Source organism: Mesocricetus auratus, unplaced genomic scaffold (genome assembly GCF_017639785.1).
Source record: "Mesocricetus auratus isolate SY011 unplaced genomic scaffold, BCM_Maur_2.0 Super-Scaffold_100006, whole genome shotgun sequence".
In the NCBI taxonomy this organism is placed as follows: Eukaryota; Metazoa; Chordata; class Mammalia; order Rodentia; family Cricetidae; genus Mesocricetus; species Mesocricetus auratus.
The window spans coordinates 8,922,506-8,949,753 of record NW_024429190.1 but is presented as its reverse complement, the minus strand read 5'-3'; the positions used below and the strand labels follow the sequence as shown (position 1 = coordinate 8,949,753).

At 47.0% G+C, this 27,248-nt stretch overlaps 1 protein-coding gene across 1 annotated transcript in view; it reads left to right on the top strand.

Moving 5' to 3' along the window:
* The window catches only part of Adcy1 (adenylate cyclase 1), a 116,536-nt gene that overhangs the window by 22,488 nt on the left and 66,800 nt on the right, over nt 1-27,248 (top strand). Inside the window, exons 3-4 of the mRNA XM_013122702.3 lie at nt 9,500-9,618; nt 18,571-18,682. Coding sequence (XP_012978156.2) covers nt 9,500-9,618; nt 18,571-18,682 — 231 coding nt within the window. The remainder of the gene's footprint in view (nt 1-9,499; nt 9,619-18,570; nt 18,683-27,248) is intronic.

Below are 27,248 nucleotides of genomic sequence, written 5' to 3'. Positions count from 1 at the left end.
CCCAGGGCTCTTTGGGGCTACCAGGCAAGCACTTTTTCAACCCAGCTGCATCGCCAGTCCTCGGGCAGAGTTCTAAACAGGCTGGTTTATTATCAGTGCACGTCTCAAACCCCCTACAGTTGTTATTTGATGAGCTATGAAGATTAACTGAAAGTTTAAAGCAATTAAATGGTTTCTTTAGTATTTATACAATTATTTTTGTTATATAGAATTATGTCTTAATGTTAATTGTATTTAATATGTTTATGTATGGCCTTAATTTTATATATTTACTTTATTTGAAACATGCATTAAATATGAATTAAATTATCCTCAATAGTAGTAGTGTAGAATTATTATGCAATTTAATTTTGTAACTTTTTCTTACTTCTCTTAGTAACTTTCTGTCCATTAGCATCCATGCCTGTTACGGTCTACCTGTCGCTCCACCAGACATAGATACACGTGAATCTACTTTCTGTCTCTGTGGATTTAACTACCCTGGACATTTCATACAAATGGAGACATGTAGTGTATGATCCTTTCCAAATGACTGCTTCCCCCGTTATGAGGTTTTCAAGGTTGGTTCCAATAGTTGGTTAAATCTTACTAGTACTACATTCTTTTTCATGGGCCAAGTTCTGTTCCGTTGCATCCATGAACCTTGTTTTAGTGGAGAGGGAATGGGAGGACCAGTTTTTTATTTAATTTAACTTAAAACATTGAGATAAGGTCTCACATAGCCCTGGCTGGCCTTGGACTCATTATGTAACTGAGACTGACCTTGAACTCCTGATCCTCCTGCCTCAACCTGAATGCTTGGACTGTAGGTGTGTGCCACTAGGCCTGGCCATTTTGTTTATCTACTCACATGTTGGGTTGTTTTCACACTTTGGTCCTATTGTAAGTAATAGTGCTGTGAAAACTGATCAGACCTTTGTGTAGACATACCTTGTTATTTCTCTTCTAGGAGTGGAATTTCTGGCCATGGGGTGACTGGTGCTATGAGGGACTGCCGAACTGTTTTCTAGAGTGCCTGGACATTTCCTTTTCCCACCAGGAATGTGTAAATGCACCACTTCCTCCAAACTAGAATCTGGTTTATCTTAGTACTATGAGTGTTTTGCCTGCACACGTGTGTGGCCCTAATGTGTGCCCAGTGCCTGGAGAGGTCAGAAGAGCACATTGGATCCCCTGGACTTGTAGTTACGGATGATTGTGATCACCACGTGGGTGCAGGACTCAGCTCTGCAAGAACTGCCAGAGCTCTTTGCCACTGAGCCATCTCTCCAGCCCTGTTTGGGTTTATTACTTTTTTTTGGTCATTTTAAAGCTACTTGTAGATACATGTGTAGTCAAGACAGGAGACAGAGGTCTTATGTGGGTTTTCTTTGTTTCCCAATGGTGCTGTCTTACTGAACTGGGTTACAATGAGAACATGCAGCCACAGGCACAGGGACCCCTCTCTTTGTCCCCCCCAGAGCCATAGCACCTCCGTTCTTAAACTGGTCTCTGTTTCTATAAATTTGAATAGCATAAAAACGGAAGCATCTGGTTTATGCATTTCTTATACTGACCATAATTCTCTGGTGATTCGTACGAGTTGTTGATTATATCAGTTGTTTATTCCTGTTTATTGCTAAGTGGTATTCCACAGTGTGGCTGTTATCACAGTGCGTTTAGTCATTCTTCTGTCTGTGAAGGACATTCTGGTAGCTTCCAATTTATGATGATCATGAATAAAGATGTGCAAGTTTTCATATGAGCATGAATTTCTCTGGCCTGAATGACTGGAAATAGTGCTGAGGCATGGGCTATAAGCAAAGATATTGAGATGTAGCAAAGTGGTTGGACCATAGAACTGGAAGGTTTTTAAACGGATGGACTCTGGGGTGACTCTAAACGTGCTAGATGCTGGCCCTCCACTAGATGCTGGCCCTCCACTAGATGCTGGCCCTCCACTAGATGCTGGCCCTCCACTAGATGCTGGCCCTCCACTAGATGCTGGTCCTCCACTATGAGCGACTTGCAAATACTTTCAGCTTGTCATCTCATTGTCTTAAGAGATTTTTGTTTTGTTTTGCTAATGAGCAAACACTTTACATTTTGATGAGATTCTCTCTCTCTCTCTCCCCTCCTTTCTCCTCCTCCTCCTCCTCCTCCTCCTCCTCCTCCTCCTCCTCCTCCTCCTCCTCCTCCTCCTCAGGCTTTCTCTGTGTATCTTTGGTTGTTCTGGAATTCACTCTGTAGACCAGGCCAGCCTCAAACTCACAAAGATCTGCCTGTCTTTGCCTCCTCAGTGCTGGGATTAAAGGCAAGTGCCACTCTGCCTGGCTCAATGTTTCTTTTATTGCTCTAAGTCCAGTCTAAGAATGCTGAGCTTAAACCCTCATTCCCAAAGGTCGTCTTTGTTTTTCCAACAGATTTGCAATTGCAGTTACTAGATAAATCTGTGACATGTATTTCAAAGTGATATTTAAATAAGGTGTGAAGGTGATATTGAGCTTTCTTTCTTGGTTGTGGGATGGATGCTTTTTGGTTTATTGAAAACATCATCTTTATTGGATTTTTGTAAAGGAAAAAAATCTAGGTATATAGGTCCACTTCTGGGTTTTAGACCTTATTAAGTCAGTCTCAGTATTCACCCTCCCTGGACACTATCTTGAGCATTGTTACTTTGTAGTAAGTCTTGGGATTGGGTAGACTAACTGCTTCCACCTCTTGGTTCCTTTTCAGATGTTAGCTGGTAGTTTTCCTTTTGTTATCTGCATCAGTTTTGGAATGATCTTGCCTTTGTCTACTGTAAACTGTTGCTTGGCCTTTGGTAGCCTTTGCAGTGTCCCCTGGAGAGAATTTTTTATTATTTATTTTTAAGTTTAAATTTAGATTAGAAACAAGGTTGCTTCACAAGTCAGTTCCAGGTCCCTCTCCGTTTCCCTCCCCTCCTCCTGAGCCCCCCCAGCCCCCCAATATCCCCTCATTTCCCCAGGGAGGGTGAGGCCTCATTTCATCCAGGGCAGGGCCCAGGCCCTCCCCCAAGAGTTCAGGGTGAGAGCGCATCTCACATTGTTGGATGGGAGTCCAAAGTCCATGTGTATACTCCGGATGAATACTGATCTACTGCCCAAGGCTCAGTAGATTCCCTAGGCCTCCTCACTGACACCCTCAGTCAGGGGGTCTTGATCAGTGCCATGCTGGATTCCCAGGCTGATGCCTGGGATTCAAGAGTTAACCTTTGTCTGGTCAGCTGTTTCTGGGGGTTAAACCAGCCCAGTCTTAATCCCTTTGATCATCAATCCTCCCTCTCTGTTACTGGCTTTCTTGAGTTCAGCTCAGTGCTTAGCTGTGGGAGTCTGCCTCTTCTTCGATCAGCCACTGAATGAAGGTTCTGTTTCCCAGACTCTCTGGCCATGGGATTGTAGGCTGGCACTCCCCAGATCTATGTCTAAAATCCATATATGAGAGAGTACATGCCATGTTTCTCTTTTTGTGACTGGGTTACCTCACTCAGGATGGTTTCTTCTAGTGTCATCCATTTGCCTGCAAATCTCAGGATTCCATTTTTTTCTCCATTGTGTAGATGTACCACATTTTCTCTATCCACTCTTCGGTTGAGGGGTATCTAGGTTGCTTCCAAGTTCTGGCTATTACAAATAATGCTGCTATGAACATAGTGGAACAGACATCCTTGTTATGTGAATGTGTATCTTTTGGATATATGCCTAAGAGTGGAGTTGCTGGGTCTTGTGGTAGGTTTATTCCCATTTTTCTGAGGAATCTCTATACTGAATTCCAAAGTGGCTGAACAAATTGGCACTCTCACCAGCAATGGAGGAGTGTTTCCCTTTCACCACATCCTCTCCAGCATAAATTGTCTTTGGTGTTTTTGATTTTAGCCATTCTGACAGGAGTGAGATGGTATCTCAGAGTTGTTTTGATTTGCATTTCCCTGATGGCTAAGGATGTTGAGCACTTTCTCAAGTGCCTCTCAGCCATTTTAGACTCCTCTATTGAAAACTCTCTATTTAGTTCTACAGCCCACTTTTTAATTGGATCCTTTGGTGTTTTGGAGACTTGCTTCTTGAGTTCTTTGCAAATTTTGGAGATCAACCCTCTGTCAGATGTGGGGTTAGTGAATATTTTTTCCCATTCTGTGTGTTGCCTTTCTGTCTTGTTGACTGTGTCCTTTGCCTTACAGAAGCTTCTCAGTTTCAGAAGGTCCCATTTATTAATTGTTGATCTCACTGTCTGTGCTACTGGTGTTATGTTCAGGAAGCTGTCTCCTGTATCAATTTGTTCAAGGGTACCACCCACTTTCTCTTCTAAGAGGTTCAGTGTGGCTGGATTTATGTTGAGGTCTTTGATCCATTTGGACTTAAGTTTTGTGCATGGCGATAAACATGGATCGATCCGCATTCTTCTACATGCTAGCTTCCAGATATGCCAGCACCATTTGTTAAAGATGCTTTCTTTATTCCACTGTATATTTTTAGCTTCTTTGTCAAAAATCAGATGTTCATATGTGTGTGGGTTAATATCAGGGTTTTCAATTCGATTCCATTGGTCTACCTGTCTATTTTTGTGCCAATACCAAGCTGTTTTCAGGACTACAGCTCTATAATAGAGCTTGAAGTCAGGGATGGTGATGCCCCGTGGAGAGAATTTGCATCCTTACAGAGTTGACTCTTCCCTTCCTGACTGAAGATTGCGACTCCATTTACTTAGCTCTTCTTTGATTATTTAGTGCCTTGATTTTCAGAATACCAGCTTTACATCTCAGGATTTTTCTTTTGAACACTTGTGAACACTGTAGTCGTTAGTGTGTGTACACGTGTCCATTACTACTGTGTGGGCATGTGGTAGGTTCCCGGTAGGTTTGTCTATGGGGCTCTTTGAAGGTGGTTATTTGTCTCAGGTGTATCTGTTTTGTTTCCGTAGATATTTTGTGTTTTGCATAGAGACTACCATGTACTTGGTGTTTCTCCTTTCTATTCTGTAGCTCTCTTCTTACCTCACCTCACTGACTAGATTGCCAGCTGTGGTAGCGAATGCGAGTAATGAGAGTCACTGTCCACCTCTTGTTCCGGTGGGAGCATTTGGAGTTCTACAGTTAAGTGTGGCTTTCTGGGGCTGCCCTTTAGTAACATGAGGAAGTTATTGGTTTCTCCTTTATAATCATTTTCACCATAGATAAAACCTGCATTTTGCTGTTTTCTTTATCAGGACCCATTGCTGGTATTTTATTCTTTACCCTGTTGTTGTGGAATATGACATTGGTATTTCAGGACTGAGCTAGCATGGTGTCCTTGGATTCAATCTCATTCGGTAGGACATATAATTCACTTATGTGTTGGAAATTGCTACCTAAGGCTTCTTGCCGCTTCTTTTTATATTTTGGATGCTTGTGGTGTATGTGTGCATCGCACACACCTGTGTCTGTGTGTTTGGTGGCCAGAGACCAATGTGTCTTTCCTCTATGGCTCTCCACCTTTAATTTTTATGTTTTAAAAAGGAAATTATCCACCTCATTCCTTTATCTCCATCCCCCCTTTCTTCCTCACCATTATTCCTTTGGGGGTGTTGCTTTGTTTTAAGTGCACCGAGTCCAGCGCGGCTGGTATGTGCATGGGGCAGGGCTATCTTCTGGAGCATGAACAGTCATCAGTTGCCAATGGTTCCTCAGCTAAGGGAGGGGCATCATAAGCCCCTCTGTCGTTTGCCCTGGGATTTGGGTTGCTGGGATCTGTGTAGGGCTTGTGAATGCATTCATAGCCCCTGTGATTTCATATGTGTGACACCTTCTCATGTTCAGAAAACACTATTTCTCTGCAGTCTTCTACTCCCTCTGATTCTACTGTCTCTCAGCTTCCTCTTGATAGTCACCCCATCTTGAGAGGAAGGGTGTGATATAGATGTCTCATTTACGGCTGAGAATTTTGCAGGCTCTTAGTTTTTTGTGCTGACCAGTCATGGATATCTGTAATAATAACCATGTGCAGCAAAGATAGGATTCTTTGATGAAGGTTAAGAGATGCACTAATCTAAGAGTATAAAGATAAGTACTTAGGGGGCAGTTTAATTCTATGTTCATTTAGCAAACAACAGTAAGTTCTTGTCTAGGGACTATGATCTACTACTAGTCACAGGTTCTTGGCCTAGTTAATGGTACCAAATATGAGTTTTGTCTTGTGAAGCAGGACTGAAATCCAAGCAGAAAATGGTTGGTTACTCCCATAACATTCACGCCACTATTATAGCAGTGGGCATATCTTGCCAGGCCAGTCATTATTGTATCTTTCAGGATTCCAAGCTGGGTAAGACTGTTGATTGCCTTTCTCCCCGGGTAGCACGGAGGCTGAAGCTTTCAATTCAGAAATTCATTAATTGCTCCATGCCCTATGACTCAAGTTGTGTTATCTTCAGCAATGGGGTGTTACCACTAGGTTCTGAAGGGTAACCAAGGACAAGTGCATTAGTCTACAACGTTTGGGGCATCTATGGAACCCCATTGTCCTCCAAACTTGAGAAGAGCTGGCACTGGGCTTTTTATCTATCTGGTAGCCTGTGATGTCTAGGAGAGGTATTCTCTATCTATTATAGGGTGACTCCCTTTAAACTACCCTTCTATGTGTATCTATTTTAGGAAACTTTTACAGAAGTAGGTTTCTCTGTGGCCTTTTCAAAGGGTTTTAGTGTTAGTTATACCTCCCTTATTCCCTCTTGTCCTCCCCCACCATTTCATCCTTCCCGCTCCATTATTCTCCTGTTTCCTTTTTGCCACCACTGATCTCAGGGAGGTAACAGAGATCCACAAGACAAATGCCTTACACTCTCTCTCATATGTAGATGCTAGCTTTAACTCTTTAGAAATGTTTGTTGAAATCGGGATACTTGCAGAAGAAAAAAAGAAACTGGTAAGGGGCCATCGTGGGATATTTCAAGGGAGAGGGGACAGATCACAGCTCCGTCGATTTGTCCGAGGGTCTCATGATACTATTTTTCTTTATAGTTAAATAGCATTCCTTCCTGAATGAGTGCCACATTTTCGTTATCCCCTCCCTGGTTGATGGAAATCTGGGCTGTTTCCATTTCCTGGCTATTGTGAGTACGGCAGCAATGACGAGGGTGGGCAGGTGTCTGTCTTTGTAGTGGGATATCGGTGTCTTTGTAGTAGGATATCGGTGTCTTTGGGGATACGCCCAGCAGCTGTGTAGACAGATCCTATGGCGGACCAGTTTCTATCGTTTTGAGGAGTAACGACACTGACCTCCACAGAGGCTGCATCAGTCTCTATTCCACCGTTATAATTTGGTTTTTTAATCTTAGCTAGTCTAACCTAGGCAAGACGATATCTCAAAGCAGTTTTAATTTGCATTTCCCTTATGCTGAGCAACTTAAAAAATATTTCTTAGCTGCCTGTATTTTTCTTTTGAGAACTGTGTTTCAGTCCTTGCTTAAAACTGTTTTTCCCCCTCGGTACATGGTTTTTGAATTCTTCGAATATTATAAATAATAGCCTTCTGTTAGATGCTGTGCTGGTAAAAACCTTCACCATTCTGCAGCTGCCTCTTTGCTTTAATCGTGTCCTCTGCTGTGCAGAGGCTTTTGGTTTCGTGAGGTTGCATTTGTCAGTTGTTGGTTTTGATGCCCGAACGAGTGCAGCCCTGCTCAGAAAGTCCTTTCCTGTCTTGTAAGTTGCGGTGTACTGTCTGGCTTTCCTGTCTTGTAAGTTGCGGTGTACTGTCTGGCTTTTTTCTCTGTCAGATTCAGGGTGTCAGTCAGGTCTGGCTGCAGCCCTTGACCCATGTGGAGCTGAATGCTGTACAGGGCTAGAGATAAGGGTCGAGTTTCATTCCTGTACGTGTGGGTATTCCGTTTGATCGGCGCTGCTTGATGAAGATGCTCTCTGGTAGAAGGGGAACCACGGGGAGTGATTTTACGTACCCGTGAACACACCCACACGGGAGTGGCCAGTGCTTACGGATGCGTAAGACCACTCTCTACAGCTCCCCCTCTGATGTGCACTTTCTCTAAAATCAGGCTCCCCTCACTTCTTGAGACAAGGTCTCTCACTGAACGGGAGCTCTGGGTGGCCAGAGGGGACATTCCCGTGTGGGATGCATCTGTCTCCTCTCCCGCCCGTGTCACCGCGCCTGTCTTTCCTGTGGGTGCTGGGATCTGAACCCTGATTTTCACGCTTGTGTAGCAAGCCTTTGCCTCCTAACCACCTCCCAGCCTCTCTGTGGTCCCTGGCAACGGCTGCTTTGAGGTGTCTGCAGTTATTCCAGCAGCTGTCCTCTTGGTGTCTGCATGCCTTGCTTGTCTGTGCTCGCTGAACACTAACTTCAGCTCTCCTAGCTTTTGGTGTTATTAATGTCCTGCTGGAATCGCGACGCCTAGGTTAGACTGTGTGAAGCTCTGTCTTATCTGCGGTCTTGGGTTAGGCTGGTTTCCTGCGACATCATACTGGCAAGGGGAAGGGAATTGTATGGATACTGTCAAGTGTGTAAAGATATCCCTCTGTGGCTTCTCTGACACCACCTCGTATTAAGGGACAGGTGTTGGCGGTTGACTTTTGCTGCAGAGGGTGGATCAGAGCTTAGGCTTTTCAGACAGAGCCTTTGGCCCGCAGTGGCACACTTACCATCCAATGGTTTTCTCTTGAGAACTGCCCTGTTCTGGGTCTTTCCTTGGTCTTTCTTTTGGTTTGAACCCAGTGACATCAGAGCAGGGATTGAGCTGCCTCCGTAATCTTGTCCTCCACTGTCTGTAGGCTGTTATTCCACATTCTTGAGATTCAAAGACCAGCTTTTGGTCTTCCTTTGCAAGGCAACATGGGATAGGGCACGAGAGGCCTGAGGGAAAATGGTGGCCCTCACACTTCAGATCCAGAACACAGCAACAGGCAGGCAGGTCAAAACAAGGCAGAGCTGAGATGAGGGAGGGCCACAGACAGGAAACTGAAGCCTGGGAGGGTTCAGGGATGGATTCACCAGGGTGCTTCATCCCTTCGGGAAAAAACATACACTTATTCTTTCCTCTTGGGGAGAGAAAGTGAACACCCTACACAGATCAGCGAGACACAAGGAGACAATGGCCAAGAGAAGGGGTCAGCTTGTCCCTGGGCCTGTGTCTTCCTGTAATGGGGAGTCAGACTTAACAGACCAATCTTGAGGACTATTTCTGGATTCCATTGGAACAGAGGAGGGAAGGGAGAGGGGCCTAGTGGGGCCTTGGTTGGAGACAGTAGAATTTGCTAGGCTGAAGCTCAGGGTGCACGGTGGGCCAGAAGAGTAGCATCCGAAGGCTGTACGCATGTCTGTGACATCGGGCCCACCTACGTTGGGTTACGCCTCTGGAGTCAATTGCTTGCTCAGTGGTAGTCCACATTTGGGGCTCTGGGAGGTTGGGCAGTGCCTGCAGCCTGGGCACGTGCTGGCTTGCCTGAGCAGGGTCTATAGACCGCCCACCTACGACAGCTTGTCCTTGCTGTCTAACAAACGATGCATCTCCTCTTCAGGAACGGTTGCTCATGAGCCTCTTGCCCCGGAATGTCGCCATGGAGATGAAGGAAGACTTCCTGAAGCCCCCTGAGAGGATTTTCCACAAGATTTACATCCAGAGACATGACAACGTGAGGTAGGGCGGGCACCAACCCAGCTCAATGGTGTATTGGGGGGGTTGCAGGGCAGAGGTGGTGAGGTGCGTTGGGGGTGGTAGAGGAGCTGGGAAGTGGACGAAGGGGTGGGGAGGGAGAGATGGGGAGGGGGAGCTAGACTATCTCTGTAGCTTAGGGGGGAGAGAGGAGTTATGGTCAAGAAGCTCAGGAGGATGGGGGCCTGGCGAGGAAGCTGGTCCCATGTGGAGGAGGCTGCAGCTTCTTAGGTGGCACACGCCAGTGCCTGCGCTTCTTACATGGGTAAGGAGACAGAGTTTTGTTCCAAAGCCTGGGTTTTTGAGTCCGCGTTTGAGCATCAGTCCTTGGGGCTCCGGGTGCTGGGCAGTGAGGTTTCGTAGTGGAGTGGGGATTCTCCCTTCCTTAATAACGGCAGGGTGTTGTTACTTGAGATGGGCTCTTCACCTCACTTTCTCCATCTCATCACCCCTAAAGAGGCTGCAGCTATCGCTTCTGCTTTACAGGCAAGGAACCGGAGTATTCCGTGTGAACCAGTGTGTGGATACGTTGGCTGAAGTTTGCTTGCATGTTGAAACTGTTTGTCTTAATGCATCGTGTAGTCTTAAAAAGTTACTTTTTCTTATAGTTTAATGCACTTAGAATAGTTGAGTTGTCACCTGTTTGAGACTGCCACCGGGTAAGTGGCACTCAGGAGATGGGGTGACACAAAGCACTTTCTGTTCAGATGTTGTTTGCTGGCTCTTCTGGGTTTTGGTGTCAGGACTCCCAGCCTGTGGCCCCTGAAGACACAAAAACATGTGAAAACCTCTCTTATGCTGGGTAGCATAGGCTGCCTCACCCCAAATTGGTTGAGGCCTGTGAACCGTCAAGGCACAAGCCTGTAGCCGGAGCCCGTGCGGCTGATCAGCTGGCAGATCTTGCTCTGTGCCTGTCTGTGAATTCTTTCTCTCCCTGCTGCCATGCGGTCTGATAGGCTCCACAGAGGACGGTGCTGAAGCGGTGTAGGAGGGCCCAGCTGTTCGGAAAGTCGCCACAGAGCCAGCATTTGAACTTGGATGGCTCCGGAATTAGGTCTCAGAAGCTCCTTGCTGAGTTCCTGGTTGTTTGCTCGCCTCTCACTCCCGGGAGCAGCTGGCACTGCTGCCTGCATTGTGGAAATCAGGAAATTGAGATTCAGCCATGTGAAACGAATGTGCAGGATGCCCTGGGCAGTGGGTGAGGGCTGGGCGCAGGCTTAGCGGGCGCTCCGTTGGCTTTACTTCCCTCATCACTCCTTGTTAGTTGGAAGAGACATAACTCGGTACCCCAGCTGCTTGCTGAGGAGGGGCACCAGCCACCAGAGTGTTTCAACGAGAACCTGGAGGGCGGCACAGCTGAGGGCCTTCTGGTAGCGAGAGTGGATAGGCATCGTTGGTCTCCTGCTTGCTCAACAAAGAAAAAAAAAAAGATAAACAGATACATGAGCCAGCTCTGCTGCGTCTGCCTGTGTCTTAGTTAGGATTTTTCTCACTGCGATGAACACCATGCCTGAAAGCTAGTTGTGGAGGAAAGTTTATTTGGCTTACACCTCCACATTGTAATCCCTCATTGAAGGAAGTTAGGGTAGGAACCTGACGCAGAGGCCATGGAGGGGGCTGCTTACTGCCCTGATCCCCATGGCTTGCTCAGCCTGCTTTCTTATAGAACCCAGGACCATCAGCCCAGGGGTGGCTCCTCCCCCATCAATCACTAATTAAGGTATGCCTATAGCCCCATCTTATGGGGACGCTTCCCTAGTTGAGGGTCCCTCCTCTCAGATGACATTATCTTGTGTCAGGTTGACACAAAACTATCCAACACACCCCAGGAGGGAGAGAATTGATCAGGGTGACCAGTTCTCCAGCTGCCTGAAACCTGCCTAGACAACCCGCGTCTGTAGTTCAGTCCCCAGTCTCTGAAAGGTCTGACTCAGTCTTGGTTTGCTGGGAAAATAGAGGTGGGGCTTGCCTGGGAAGCTACCACAGCTGTCACACGTATCTCCCCTGCTCAGGACGGAGTGAACAGATGGAATGTATAGCTGCCTACTGGGGACACAGAGTTGATAAAGGGCCTGAGCATCATGGCTGGGATAAGTGATGTGGTCACTCTGATGTGAGGCTGGTCTCTGAAGGTTGGGAATGAAGAGCCAGGAAAAGGAGGAAGCCAGACCTGCAGACACAGACCTGAGGAAATGCAATTACATGGATTACTTTACAGGAGAATAAAAATAACTCTCATGAAGACAGAAAGGAGTTATGCACATGGAAAATGAGACTTTCCACAAGGAAATAAAAGCATATAGGAGTACCAAGTCAGAAAGCTTATGACTGTAGCAACTGAATATAACATTCCCTAGAGGAGAATAGAGACTCAAGCAGAAGAAAAGATCAGTGAACTGGAAGACAGGTCCCCGGAAGGTCCCAGGCAGAGGTCAGAAAGAGAAAAGAACGGAAAGAAACGAAGAAAGCTTAAGGGACTATGAGAAGTCAGTGCTGGGCCAGAACACACATCCGTCCTTCCTTCCTTCCTTCCTTCCTTCCTTCCTTCCTTCCTTCCTTCCTTCCTTCCTTCCTTCCTTTCTCTTTCTTTTCCAAGACAGGCTTGTCTGTATAGCCCTGGCTATCCTGGAACTCATTATGTAGACCAGGCTGACCTTGAACCTACAGAGATCCACCTGCCTCTGCCTCCTGAGCGCTGGGATTAAACGTGAGTGCTACCATTGCCCAGGCCATAAAGCTTTTAAAGAGCTTTTAGGATTGACACATGGAGGCAGAAATGGGCATCCAGAGATAGGAAACATGTATGACACCAAATGAGAGGAACTTAAACTGACATGATAAATTCTGTAAAAGCAGAGACAAGGTGGGGATTTTGAAAGTGGCAGCAGAAGGTGCTTTTTGGCAAACAGCAGAATCCCCGTTAAGTTGTCAGTGGGTCGCCAGGCAGAAACCATGCAGGCCAGAGGGCCTGTGGCACATGTTCCAAATGTTTAAAGCAAACGACAAAAAGTCTGTCAAAAAGTGCTGTGCCTGGTACATTTCTTCTTCAGAAATAAAGGCCAGACAGAGACCCTGACAGATAGTTGAAACTTGTGGGAGTTTGTGGCCACCTGACCTGCATTATGAAAAAGGGCTAAAAGGGATTCTCAGGGAGAAATCAAAGACTCCTTACGGCAACACAGTGGCTGAGAAACTGAAACTTACTGGTAAAGATCAACTTATTAATAATCGATATGTTGTATGTGAGTATAAAGGCAATAGTTTCCTAATTGTGGTTGCACAAAGTTATTAGAAGCCTGTCTGGAGAGACGTCAGTGGGTGCAGGTGCTTGCTGCCAAGCTTGCTGGCCTGCGTCTCATCCCAGAGCACACATGGTGGAAGCGGAGAGCCCGCTCTTACATGCTGCTCACTGACCTCCACACACATGTACATTGTAGCATGTATGTGCACCAACACACACTGCACACACCACACCATGCCACATAAACACACCACACGCACACCACACCACAGCACACACACCACACGCACACACTGCATACACACCCCACCACACATACATCACACACACACACCGTAGCATATATGTGCATCAACAACATACCACACACACAACACACACACACCACACACACTCACACCACACCATGCCACATAAACACACCATACACCACACCAGACACACCACACCACACATACATTACACACACACATACACCGTAGCATATATGTGCATCAACACACACACCGCACACATACCACACACACAACCACACATATACCACACACACCCACACCACACCATGCCACAAACACACATTACACACACCACACCACATACACCACACACCACACCACACACACACACCACACACACACCACACCACACCATGCCACATACACACATTGCATACACACACACACACACACACACACACACACACACAGGCCTACAGCAACATGCCTGCAACAAATATAAAAAAGTTGAAAGTCAAAGATTTTTAAATAATTGTATAAGAAAATAACTTAATATATAAGTACATGTAAATTGTGGTGAGTAAATTATGGAAGAGGTGTTAAAAGGTACATTTTTTTTGCCATGTGTCTGAACAGAAATAAGCTAACAATTCAAGAAGTTAACCAAAAGAAAAAAGAGAAAATAATCCATAGCCTTTCAATCCAGAAAACCATCAAGCAGCAGCAGGACACGGACGAGAATGAGAATACAAAGAGGAAACATGTAACACAAAGGCTGTGTGAGCCTTTACCACCAATACTCTACATGTAAATGGGGTAAAATCCCCATCAATCAAGGACAGGACGACTGAATGGGAACACCTGTCAGACAGACACAAACCAAACCACACTAACCAAGCAGCCGAACTGCGTCTGTGTACAGGAGCCCGCTTCAGATTTGAGGACACCCCTCCAGTTGGAGATGAGCATCCGTGTGAGCGAGAGCCAGGGGACAGCAAGGATGGCCTTGCCATCGTCAGCCCAAGTACACTTGTGTCAAAATGGTCGGAAGAGATGGCATTTAATCATGGCTGGAAAGCCAGTTTACAATAGCAGTCGTGAAAACACACCCAGCACAAAAACACTGAAATAGGCACAGCGAGCATCCCTAGAGCTGAAAGGGGAAATGTCCATCTAATCAGTAGTAAGCCACTTTCTCTGATGTGGGCAGACAGAAAAGCAAAGAGGGGGGAAGAACTGTGGTAACAATGTAGATCTGATGCTTGTAGACAAAACAGTATCACTCAACAGTAGAATATATCTTCTTCTCAAGTGCCTGTGGCTCTTTACCAAGTACAGATCACAACAGGTCATCAAAAAGTCCTAATGAATTTGAGAAGAGTAAATCATGCTATAATTTTCTGATCTAATGGCACTATACTTTTGTGGGAACACCAGACCTTGAGCAGAGACCCACTTTCCCTTCTGCCTGGGAGTAGGCAGCTGTAGACAATGTTTCTTGACAATTGGAGGTCCCACCGAGATGCTTCTACTCTCTCCTCTACCCTGGCTGGTTCTGCTCTGACACCAGAGGTGGATGTGTGTAAGTTTTTAAAGGTGCGGTTAGTCTTTAGACAAGGTCGAGGTCAGGGCGGTTTCCGTGGAAAGGCCTTTTCCAGAAACTTATTGTATCGTTTTTAGTAAACATGTTTTTACTAAACATTGTCTACAACTGCCTACTCCCAGGCAGAAGGGAAAGTGGGTCTCTGCTCAAGGTCTGGTGTTCCCACATACTTTTTGACTACAAATTACCTTGCTGTCATGATTGACACAGTATGGCATGAAAGCAGAAACTGAGACGGGATGGAATAGAATAAGGAGCCCAGAACTGAACCTACATACATGCACCCAATGTATCCCCAAGTGTGACAAAATGGAATCAGGAAAGGGTTATAGTCAATAGATAGTGCTAGAAAAACCGAAAATCCACACATGGAACAGTGAAATTGGACCCTCATCTGATACCACGTACAACATCAATTAAAATCGACTGTAACCTGAAATGTATAAAATCCTAGAAAGAAAAATGGGCTAAGTTCTACGACATTGTTTTCGGCAATGATTCATAGCAGCAAGAGCAGGGATAACTGGAATCAGATCCAGCTTGGCGATTCACCAAACTCCTGCAATCTCCCAGGAGTGTGTCCTCAAGAGGAACAGCTAGGTATCAAGACTGGGGCTCCCTGGCTTCTGCACCTGCCCCCCCCCCGTCTCTCTTCCTCTATCTCCACAGCCCCTGGAAGCTGAGAATGCGTCCCCTTCAAAGCTCTGCTGTCACAACCTGCAGGGTTTGACAGCCTGGGGATTCCCTAGGAAGCCCTCCTCTCATTGGTCCCCTGCGGCCACCGCGACCAAACCCGTGTGAGCCTCAGACACAGCGCAGCAGCTCAGCACCCCGGTAAAACCCTCCGGGGTGATCAGTCCTTCAGCGCTGCAGCTGCTTCCGGCCGTGGTGACAACAATGGAGACCCGCAGCAAGGTGACTGGAAAGAATGGAATGGAAAACCCAGCACTGAGGGAACGTGGGGGCTTTGCAGAGGTCTAGGCACAGCTGTGGGAATTTCAGAAGACGAATTAGCTCACAAATCAGCACATGGCGTCAAAACCAGACAGTCTAACCAGAGTCCTCAGATGGGGACGGGGTGACTCTGATTTCTAGAGCTGCTGTCGTGTGCTCTCAACAGAAATATATTGAATAGGCTGCAAAAAGCATGTATGGCCCATACATGGGCAAAACAAGCAGTCAGCAGAAACTGTCCCCAAGGAAGCCTAGACATTGGGATTCTTAGACAAACATTTTAAGTCAGCGATTTTAAATGTGTTCAGAGAACAAACTGTGTCTGTGTAATTAAAGGAAACCATGGTGATGTTTTCTCACCAAACAGAGAATACCAGCAGAGTAGACTTTTTAAAAATAACTGAATCAAACAGAACTTCTAAATTTAAGACGTAAAAGTGAAGAGAAGCGTTTGTTAGGGGGCTTCAGTGACTGACTTGAGCAGACAGCATAAGACTGAGTGAGCTTAGTGGCGATGCCATGAGTGTCCCCAGGCTGCAGAGGGTGGGAGAAATGGAGAAATGGAAAGCATTTAGAACTGTGTGAGGCACACCAGGTTTATCCGCACACACACGACGAGATGAAGACAGGAAGAAACAGTGACCAAAAATATTCTTAAAACAACAACAAAATGCCACCACGTTACTCTGTAAATCCCAGAAGCTCCGTGTGTCTCAGAGACCCACACCAAGGCAGATCCTAGTCAAAGTGAAGGCAGCCAGAGATGCGGCAGAGCCCGAAAGCAGCAGGAGAGGAAAGACCGTCTAGAAGTCATCTTGAGTGAGCCGATGCCTGGCTTATGGATAGGATGAGGGCCACAAGTCAGCAGGAAGGCTCATCAAGGCTGAAGTAAGAAGGTTAGCGCTCTGAGTCCCTCAGGACACGGGAGCAGCAGCACTGGAGCCCAGGTCCCTCGGTGTCTCCTTGCACCCTGCCTTCTTGCCGGGCGAAGCTAGTCCAGCCACAGCTGGCAGCACAGGCTCCTGTCCCATCTGTTTTCACCACAGTTACGTGAAATGCCTTGGCATACTTCAAAGGTCCCCTTCCCCTGGCCAGAAAGACTCCCGAGGGCGGAGATGCTTGCTGTAGTCTCCTGCTTATGGCCCATCCCAAGCACCTGTCCGGCGTAGCTAGTCCTCAGTGAGCAACCTGCAAGTAAATAAATTAGCACTTCAAATGATTGTGAATGATGGCCACGAGGAAACAAGTGTTCCAGGCACAACAGGACTGATGCACCTTTGAACTCACAGAGACTGTGACACCACAGCAAGACCTGCAGGGGTTCAAGCCAGACAGAATCCCAGCAGGGATGGGGGAATGGACAGAAAGTCCAAACGGTGCTGGGAGAGGAAAATCAGTTTTCTTCGGTGGAGAGTCCAGCCTCATTCTCGGGAGTAATTGCACACGTGCACGCGTGTGCACACATGTGTGAATGTCTGTGTGTGTTGTGCTTGCACTTTAAAATTTTGAGGTTTGGTTTTAGTTTGGGGTTTTTAATATTTTTTAAGAGAGAGAAGGATCGTGAATGTTAGGTGAACGAGTGGGGAAGGAGCTTGGAGAGGAGAAAGAATGTGATTAAAATGTACTGTATGAAAAAGTTTAAAAACAAAAATAAAAATGATTGTGCCTGATTATTAACACGGGAACTCTCGTTTCCACATCACAGATGAGAAATGGGCACAAGGAAGGGCTGACAGTCGCCTCACTGCAGCTAATGGCGTGGGGCATTTCTGCCAGAGATCAGCGCTAACCCCTGCTTCCCTCTGGGCTGCCCAGCCTGGCTTTGGGGACACCCCCCGTTGTCCACAAGAAGGCTCGTTTCTTTTTATCTGGCATTTGTAGGTCCCTTGTAATCTATTTTTTACTATATACACAGTGTTCTACCTGCATGTCTGTCTGCAGGCCAGAAGAGAGCACCAGATCTCATTACAGAAGTGGGTGCTGGGAATTGAACTCAGGACCTCAGGATGAGCAACCAGTGCTCTTAACCTCTGAGCCATCTTTCCAGCCCTCAGCAGTGTATTTTAAGAGAGACCTTAAAGCTAAAAAAATGTTAAAAGATCAACACTATATGATTTTTCACCTCTCAGATATTTGCAGAATATGTTTTAGTTTTGAAGGGGAGAACAATAGGGGATGCTTTTTAGAGTCTTGTCTGCTGTAGAAGATTGAGCAGGCACCATGTTCTAGAGGCTGACCCCAGTTCTGCAATAGACACCTAGTACTTGGAGGACATCATGTGGGACTATGGACCTTCTACACCAGTGGGTCTCAACCCTTCCAATGCTGAGACCCTTTAACACAGTTCCTCGTGTGTGGTGACCTCAACCATAAAGTCATTTTCTTTGCTACTTCATAACTGTTATGAATCATAATGTAAGAATCTGCGTCTTCTGATGGCCTTAGGTGACCCCCGTGAAAGGGTCTTTCGACCCCCCAAAGGGTGGAGACTCGGGTTGAAAGCCACCGCTCCACACAGTGGTTCAGGGTTTTGGTGCTGACACTCTTGGGCGCGTGCGTCCAGGAAGCAGAAGGGGAAGATGATGGCTGGTGGGGGAATTCCTTTCTTAAAAGCTGGCCACTCTGCTTCTGCTCCTGGCCGCAGTGTGGATGCCCATGTGAGCCCCCTGGGAAGGGAGTGGGTCTGCTGGGAAGCTGGCAGGATGCAGCGTGAGGGACGGCAAGCTCAAGGGCCCAGCAGCTAGCCGGTCCCCCTGTGACCACGCGGCATGCCGTGCAGGTGTTCTACGCCTGGCCTTCCTGCCCGCGAGTGAAGGGACGTGCCTCCGTCCGCTGCTCCGAGCAGGAAGCGAGGGTGCGGAAGGCTATGCGACTCTTGTGACCTGGACCCCTTCCTCTTACAGCATCCTGTTTGCAGACATCGTGGGTTTCACAGGTCTGGCGTCCCAGTGCACGGCCCAGGAGCTGGTGAAACTGCTCAACGAACTTTTCGGCAAGTTTGACGAGTTAGCCACGGTAAGTACAGCGCTGGCTTTCGTTCTGTTAAGCCAGACCGCTTCTGGAGCGGGGCTCTGCCGAGCCAGCCTCTGTGTCTGCAGTATAGGAGCCTCGCTGGTCAGTGATTCTGCATCGGGCCCGAGCCTGGCACCCACGCTTCACAAGCCGCACTGGCTCCTCCCAAGAAGCGCTCAGACGGAGCCACGTCCTGCGGCTGCGCTGGGCCCTGGCCGGCCTGGCACTGTGAACCTAGGACAACCACAGCCCTGTCTCTACCTGAAGCAGCCTTGACTGTGTCTCTTCTGGGGCTGGCCTTGCTCTGGGCTTGCCACTCGTCTGAGCTGAACAATGCCTTCTACCCCTTTCCCCTGCCATTGCTGAGTCCCCTGCTCCTGTCGTTCCTGTCAGTCCCCCTCCCATGGGAGGCCCTTTGTTGTTGGTTTGCTGGGGAGATGAAGGATGGCTTCCAGGGCCTGATCCAGAAGCACTCACCGAGTCCCAAATACCTGGAAGTCTTCGTTTTATGAACTGGATTTTGTGGTCGGCATCCGAGAGAGCTACTTGCTGGAGCATATGCTTATGTGCAGAACCCTGGGCCTGGGGGTGGGACCTCACTTATGTGCAAAACCCTGGGCCTGGGGGTGGGACCTCACTTATGTGCAGAACCCTGAGTCTGGGGGTGGGACCTCACTTATGTGCAGAACCCTGGGCCTAAGGGGTGGGACCTCACTTATGTGCAGAACCCTGGGCCTAAGGAGTGGGACCTCACTTATGTGCAGAACCCTTGGCCTGGGGGTGGGACCTCACTTATGTGCAGAACCCTGGGCCTGAAGGGTGGGGCCTCACTTATGTGTAGAACCCTGGGCTTGAAGGGTGGGGCCTCACTTATGTGCAGAACCCTTGGCCTGGGGGTGGGACCTCACTTATGTGCAGAACCCTGGGCCTGAAGGGTGGGGCCTCACTTATGTGTAGAACCCTGGGCTTGAAGGGTGGGGCCTCACTTATGTGCAGAACCCTGGGCCTGGGGGTGGGACCTCGCTTATGTGCAGAACCCTGAGCCTGGGGGTGGGACCTCGCTTATGTGCAGAACCCTGAGCCTGGGGGTGGGACCTCGCTTATGTGCAGAACCCTGGGCTTGAAGGGTGGGGCCTCACTTATGTGCAGAACCCTGGGCCTGGGGGTGGGACCTCTATTTTCCCCCACCCTGACCCCCTGGATCTTCCTCCCACCCAGCTGAGACTCGCTTTCCCTGCCTCAAGACTCTGGTTTCGTGTACCCTCCTGGTCTCATGCTAGTCACAGTCTCCAGCGACCCTGCAGTCTCTGGCCTTGCTGCCTTCCCTGCATGCTCATGGGGTAGTTCTGTCAAGCCCTCCCTGGATAAGAAGATGTGAGAGCTCCCTCCACCCCACCCAAGGGAGGCATGAGCTGAGCCCGGTGTTTTGGGGGAAGGTATTTGTTGAGAAAAGTCTGTCATTGTGGGAGACTCTGTGAACAAAGGAAAAGTTTAAGCAATGTGTGCCTTCCTCAGCCTGGTGTGCGTCACTCACTCATCAAACAGACACAAAGTGTGGCCGGGGCTCCTAGGTGCCTGACCTCGACCCATGTCACCGTAAGGGGTGCCAGGTGTCAGGCGGTGTTCGCTTCTGGGTGCTGCCTACCCCCCACATTCCTGCAGCAGCTTTCTCTCGGAGCACGGTGTCTCAGGAACACGCCTTGCTCTCTTCTGTCTTTGGCTTCTCGTGTCCTGCTGCTCTAGTGTCGCGAAGGGCCCTTCAGAGAAAATACTTTTATTCCTTCTCACTGCCTGGAAGCATCCCATTGTCTGGCTGAATCAAAGCTCCTCGTCTCTTCACAGCCCGATGGGCATCTGGGTTATTTCTGGGCTAGGTTATTCCAAATAAAGCTGCCGAGAGTATGTGAATAAAACTTCGTGCCCATGAGTGCTTTCCGTCTTCTTGTGTAAATACATAGGGGTGGGTTGACCACAAAATACACTAAATTTGTGTTTAACATTTTAAGAAATTAATGCAGCACTTTCCAGGTTGCCTATTGCAGTCAACAACACTGTGTGGGAGCTAGTTTCTCTGCGTCTTTGTCTGCTGCTGTGGTTAGGCTTTTAAATGGGTGTGTGGTCTCCCTAGTAACAAACCAGGAGTGTCTTTTAATTGCTCGTTGGCCATCTGTGTGTTATCTTTGGAGAAGTATCCATTCAGGGTTTTTTGTTTTTAACCATCCTGCTTTTTAAATTGGGTTGACTGTTGTCTCACTGTGGAGTTTTGAGAATGTGCATATTTGTATTTGTAATTGCTTTAGTTAGGATTGCACCGTGTTGTCTGAGCTAGCCTGACACGCACATCACCCCATCTTAGCCCTGAGTGCCACTGCGTGCCACCTAAGAATCTGTGATGGTCTACAAGCAAGCCCTCCTTCAGCCACATGGCTTGCAATCCCTTTCCTGGTGAGGTTCGTTTCTTCCAATAGTGTTGCTTTAAGAGCAGATTTTTAATTGGTCTACCAGCTTGTTTCTTTATGAATTGCCTTTTTGTGTTGTGTCTAAACCATCCTTGTCCCATGTCTGTCATTATGTTGGTTTCTTGGGGCCGTGGTGACAAAGTCCCATGTAGCTCTGGAAGGCTGAGACCACAGGACGGTGTGTTTGCAGATTTGGAGCCTGTGATCTGAATCCGAACTGCTTGGCAGAGCTGTCCTCCCCCCAGGTGCTCCATAGAGAAATCTTCCACCTTGAACACCTGCTGGCTCCTGCCAGGTCACCCCACTCTCTTTCTACCTCAAGTGGTTTCTTTCCTTCTCTCCCTCCCTCCCTCCATGCCCCCCTGCCCCCCACCCCAGCCCCATCCTGGAGGGTTTTCCTATTTCAAATCTTTATCTAAATCACATCTATGGAGATTCATCTTTTTATTGCCTAGCTAAGGTGATATCACTGAGATGTATATGTATGTGTATATGTATATGTATGTGTGTATGTATGTGTGTATGTATGTGTATATGTATATGTATGTGTATGTGTATAAGTGTATATGTATATGCACATGTGTCCCTCTGAACTCTTCTCTCTGGGTTTTGGTCTTTGCTGAAAGAAATGAGACTGGCTCTGACTGTTGAAGGTTTAGTGTAGTGAGAACCTGAATAACAGAGGTCCCGTAATGGAAAGTCTGAAATATCTAGCCTGGTGCCTAGCCCAGGGTTGCCATGCAATGAAGACAATAATAGTGATAATTGCTACCCTGCCAGGGAACCGTGCACAAGTGAGGCCATCTGTTAGAACAGCACAGATATCTGGAAATTCAGTGTGAAAAAAATTAGGGTACTCTCCCCCAAGATATTAGTTCATTTTTCTTTAATCCCATCAAGTTCTTAATTCATAAATAGATAACGTTTACTGCAGAAAATGCCCATTTGCTAGCTGGGTCTGTTTTAGAGAACTGTCAATTAACTGCTATCTCAGTACCACGGTGATTAGATCAGGTTCCAACTCTGCAGAGAATCACTCTCTCTGCTCCTCACCAGCTGTGATTTCGTCACCCCGCCCCCCACACACACACACACACACACACACACACACACACACACACACACACACACACACACACACAGATGAGCAAGTGTTCTTTAAACCCTTGCTTCGTAAGGCTTGGACTATGTCATGGATAGAAAAATATATGAATGCAGTTTTGTGAGGTCTGTTTCTCAACTTGAAAACAAGCACCCTCAGAAGCCCAAGCAGATTCACCATCCAATCCAGTGCCTGTACAGTCTCTGTGTGCATGTGTTTCCCCTAACTTTACAAAGGCTTTGTTCTTGGAGAAACACGCGTGGCAGAGACGAGCAGCTGATTTTGACCCCTAAACGGAGCCTATGCTGTCCAGCAGGCCTAAAAAAATCTAATGAAACTGCTTTACCTAGGTCCTACAGACTCCCTGATAGTATTTACAATATGTTTTGAGTTAACTCTTATGTATGATGTGAAGTATAGATCAAAGCCTTTCCTTTTACCTGTAGGATCTGACATTTGCTGAGAAGACTAGCCTTTCCTCCACTAAATTACCAGATTTTTAGGGAACTGACTTTTCCATATATAGCTGGGTGGGAATCTCTAGTCTGTTCCATTTTCCACATGTCTGCCTTGACACCCAAACTATAAGGTGGTGGTCCTGTAGCTTCCATGGCAGTCTGTGACTGAGTATTGTGATCCAACAAACTGTGATTTTTTTTTATGGTGACTTTGGCTACTTTAGGCCCAGTACTTTTTAATATAAATTTTTAGAATTCTCTGTTTTTACCACAGACGTTGCTTGTTAAAACTACACTCTGAATCCGGTAAGGACAGGCACCTCCAGATGTAGAAACCTCTGGTTTGTGAATGTAGTTCATCTCTCCATCGATGCATCTTGTTAAATTTTCCTTCAGAGATGTGTGGCTTTCCAATGTACACATGTTACCTATCTTTTCCCTGTTTTTGTGTGCTTCATATATTTCTTCAGATATGTCCCTAAATAGATGCTACTTTTGATAGCATAATTCATGTTGATTTTTAAATATTAAACAATAATTGTTTTTATTATCAACAACAAATATTAAGTTTCTGTATTGATTTATTGTTCTGAAAATGGAATAAGCTGTACTTTCTAGTACAGTTTTGAAATTTCCACTGGACTTTGCACGTAAATGATCCTGTTTGTACCCGAACGCAGCTTGGTTTGTTTTCCATCTGGAGGCCTCTTGTTTTCGTTTTTACCGGCTAGAGCCTCTGGTATAATGTCGGCGGAAAGTGCAATTCTTGCTTTGTCCTCTTTCCGGGGAGGCGTTCTGCATTCTTTCATCCTTAAGATCTTGGTAGCAGTGGGCTTTCTGTGGGGCTTTTTGTTGTACGGAACAAGTTTCCCTTTATTCCTAGTTGTCTCTGACTTTTTATTTTTAATCTGAAATGCCAGTGTGTTTTGTTGTTTTTTTTCTCCTCTACTGCTTCTACAGGGACGGCCCTGGTTCCTGTGTTCATCACTACATGAGGAATTGCATGCTGTTAGCGTGTAAAAACCCCGGTCCCTGGGACTGCGGAGCGCCTGCTGCGTTCTCTTCCTTACGTGCTTTTGGCTTGGATTTGCCGACATTTTCTCTGCAGTTTCCCCATCTGTGTTAGGATCGTAGTCTGTGGCGTTTCTTATTCCATCTCTCCATGCCATCAAGCGTGATCTCAAAGCTTCCTCTCGTTCAGCTCTCCCGAAGCCTGTGCAAAACTGGTGCCTCTTCCTCCTTCTGAATGTGTGGTGGGATGGGAAGTCTGGGAATTCACAAAGGGCAACTAGGTTACTTTTCTCAAGTAACTTTGCTGATTTGTACTTCGTTTAAGGCATTTGTCAGCCTGCTCCAGGTTTTAACAGTCACTGAGTAAGGTTTCTGTAGTACTCCCACAGTCTTCCCTGTGGCCTCCTCTGCCGCCCCATCACTTGTATTCCTGATTTGGGTAATTTGTTTATCCTTTCTCTATCTCTCCCTCCTCCTTCCCCTCCCATCTCCCTGTTCTGTCCCCTCCCACCTTTCCCACAGTCCTCTTCCCTCCTAATCATTCTGGGTGTTCAGTTTTGTTGATTTTCTTAAAAAGATGTACTTTTAATTTTATTGATCTCTTAATTTCATTAATTGTCTTCTAGACGTAACTATTGTGTTTCTTCTTATTTTGGGTTGAATGTATTTGTTTTTGTAGCTTTTTAAGATGCAATTGAGATCATTATTTGGGAAATTAGGAGGTTTTAATATGATAATAATTTAATATAATAGTAAGCTTTCATGCTATAAATTGCCCCTATTTAAACATCATTCCTAATATTCTGACATTTTGTTTGTTTCTTTGTTTATTGAGGCAGGGTCTCTCTGTGTAGTCCCAGCTTGAACTCACATAGATCCTCCAGCTTCTGCCTCCTGAGTGCTGGGATTAAAAGTGTGTACTAATACAACTGGCCTGTTGTGTGTTTATTTTTATTTTATTCAGTTCAAAATACTTTTAAATTTCCCTTTTGACTCTTCTTAGAGTCTTTTTTTTTCTTCAATTTTTCTTAGTACCAGGCTGGCGTTGAACCCAATGCTACACACACTGACTAAACCTCCAGCCCAGTCTTTCTGGTCTTGAGCTCCCCTCAGATACACTTGAGGTCGGAGAACACGTTTTTATGACTCGGATTTTAAACAAATGGCCCAGGATGTGGTTTATTTGGCAAGGGACTTGTGCACACTTGGGCAGTGTGCCCTCGCGATGCAGCAGGCAGGCCCGGGACTGGCGGGATGGATCCTGCCTTTTCTTCTCCATCTAGATGACCACCTTGGCCGCGGGTTCTCTCCATCACTGGAGCAGTGTATAAAGTGTCCGCAGTGACTTCCAAGAACCTCTCCCCTTTCACATTCTGTAGGTGTCACTCCTCCCCTTCTTAATGTGTGCAACTCCAATCTTAATTCACAGTAGGACTGTTAGCCCCTCTTAATGAAGTGACTCCGGTTGTGAGGAAATGAGCCTCTTGACCCTGGAAATAGCCCTGGGCTCGTAGCCTCGCTCTCCTCCTAGCCTTGCCATCCGACACTCTCCTGTCGAGATGAGGCCTTCCCCTGCAGCCTAAGCTTTGGTCCGCTCTGCCTTTTTATGGGGACTGGCTTGAGTTTGTATCTGGGCAGCCATCCCTCCTGCCACTGGCTGTGCAGCTGCTCTCTCACTGGATCTGAGCCAAAGGCCGGCCCTTGCTGCTTGCTTCCCTCCCCATTTGTGCTTTGTCCCCCCTTGCCCCCCTTATTACAACTTTGTTGCATATGTTTGACGGTTCCGCTTTACTGCGTTTGTTTTAGCTACCCTTTTCATCATTGCTTTAGGGGTTAATTAGAATTTCCACTTGGTAACAGCCGACCATCATGTGACTTCTGATTTACAGAAGGCTGAGGATGGCACAGTTATGGTGTGTCCCTGTGGTCCTCAAGAAACTGTCCCCGTGAATTTGACTTTCAGTTTCATATATATATTTGTTATATAGAATAAACTTCATTTTACATTGTCCATAGACTGAATTCTCTTTTAAAGAGACTGAAATACCACCGAGCATTAATCATTTCTGTGGCTGTGTCCTCATGTGATCAGGATTTCTGCGTGTTGTATTTTCCTTCCTATGGGCTCTCCTTTAGCGTGTCAGTGCATGGCTGCTGGGGATGTGTTCCCTCAGCTCCTGTGTTTCTGAAGAGCTCTTCTTCTGGGCGATGTATTTCTCCTGGGTGTAGAATCCTAGGCTGCCTGCCTGACTCCCTACACTTTAAGGGCACCGTGCGTCTTCTCAGACATTTCTGATGAGACACTGGCAGTCGGTTTTTTGTTCCTTTGTATAAAGAAGGTCCCCCTCCGCTATCTATTTTTGGGGTTTTCTCTTTGTCACCTTTCTAAGAGGTTTGACTTTGAAGTCTCAGTGCCAGTTTCCCTGTTTCCTCTACTTGCTGTTTACGGAACCTCTTATACTTGTGGCTTTAACAGTTACACAGAATTCAGAACCGATCAAATAGTCCGGTCGCCGTTTTCAAATGCTCTTCCTCTGTGGCTTCCACCTGCAGAGGTTCTCAGAAGGGGGTTCTGTAGTCACTGATGGCTTTTCTAAAACAGTCGGGGTGCCTTTTCTCTCGCTACTTCATTTCGCACAGTATTTGCTTTCCTCTGAAGCACCTGGCATGTTTTTCCCACTCAGTGTAGTTCCTCTCTTGGTCGTAGTTTTTAGCTAACAAGCTCAATTTTGATCATTTCCCAGTTGAAGTAGCTGCTAGAAGGCTTAAGGTGAAATGGGCCTCCTGCTGTTCAAATTGGTCCTCCCCTTCCATTCCCCGTAAGTGCCTGTGATCTTAAGTGGACAGTCGCTGTGATCTCTGTGAGCCCTTTTGGAGAAGCCCGTAGGCTTCCTCACAGGCGGCTCTCTTGGATCTGAGTCGCTGATGCTGCCATGCAGGGTGGCCTCTGTGAAGTGCAGGCCTGGAAAAATCGCCCACACCTGCAGGCCGAATGTCTTCTATTTCTGTAGGTCTCCGCTGGAAGCTAAGCAAACACAGGGCATGTTTGCCTTCATCTCAACGCTAGCTGATGGTTTATTTGCCACCTTAGTCACAGTTGATGCTCCCAGAAGAGAGCAATTGTTTTTTACCTTTCCCCCAGTTATTGAATACTGTTAGATGTGCACTGGTCCTTTCTATCTTTAAGGACCTGGCCTCATCTTTTTGGCATGATGGAAAACATGTATCCTGGTGCCCGCTGCTACTCCATATCTACTGTGGAAAGACTGGAACTCTTCTCTGGATGTTAGTTTCCTTAATGGGAACTTGAGCTGGTTGGATTGGCACACGACGCCTTTGGCTGGATCCTGTAGGCTAGGCTGAGGCGTGGTGAGATCACAGTGTACCATCTTCAGAGAGAGCCAATCTAAGCATGGCCTCTTACCACCTGGGCCACCTGCTGCTCATTCCTGAAGCCTTCTCCCCCATCCCCACCCCCAGGTGGGGCAGGCTGTTAGCTGCCTGGTACTGGTTAGAAGATGGATTCAGAGTTAAGGTTG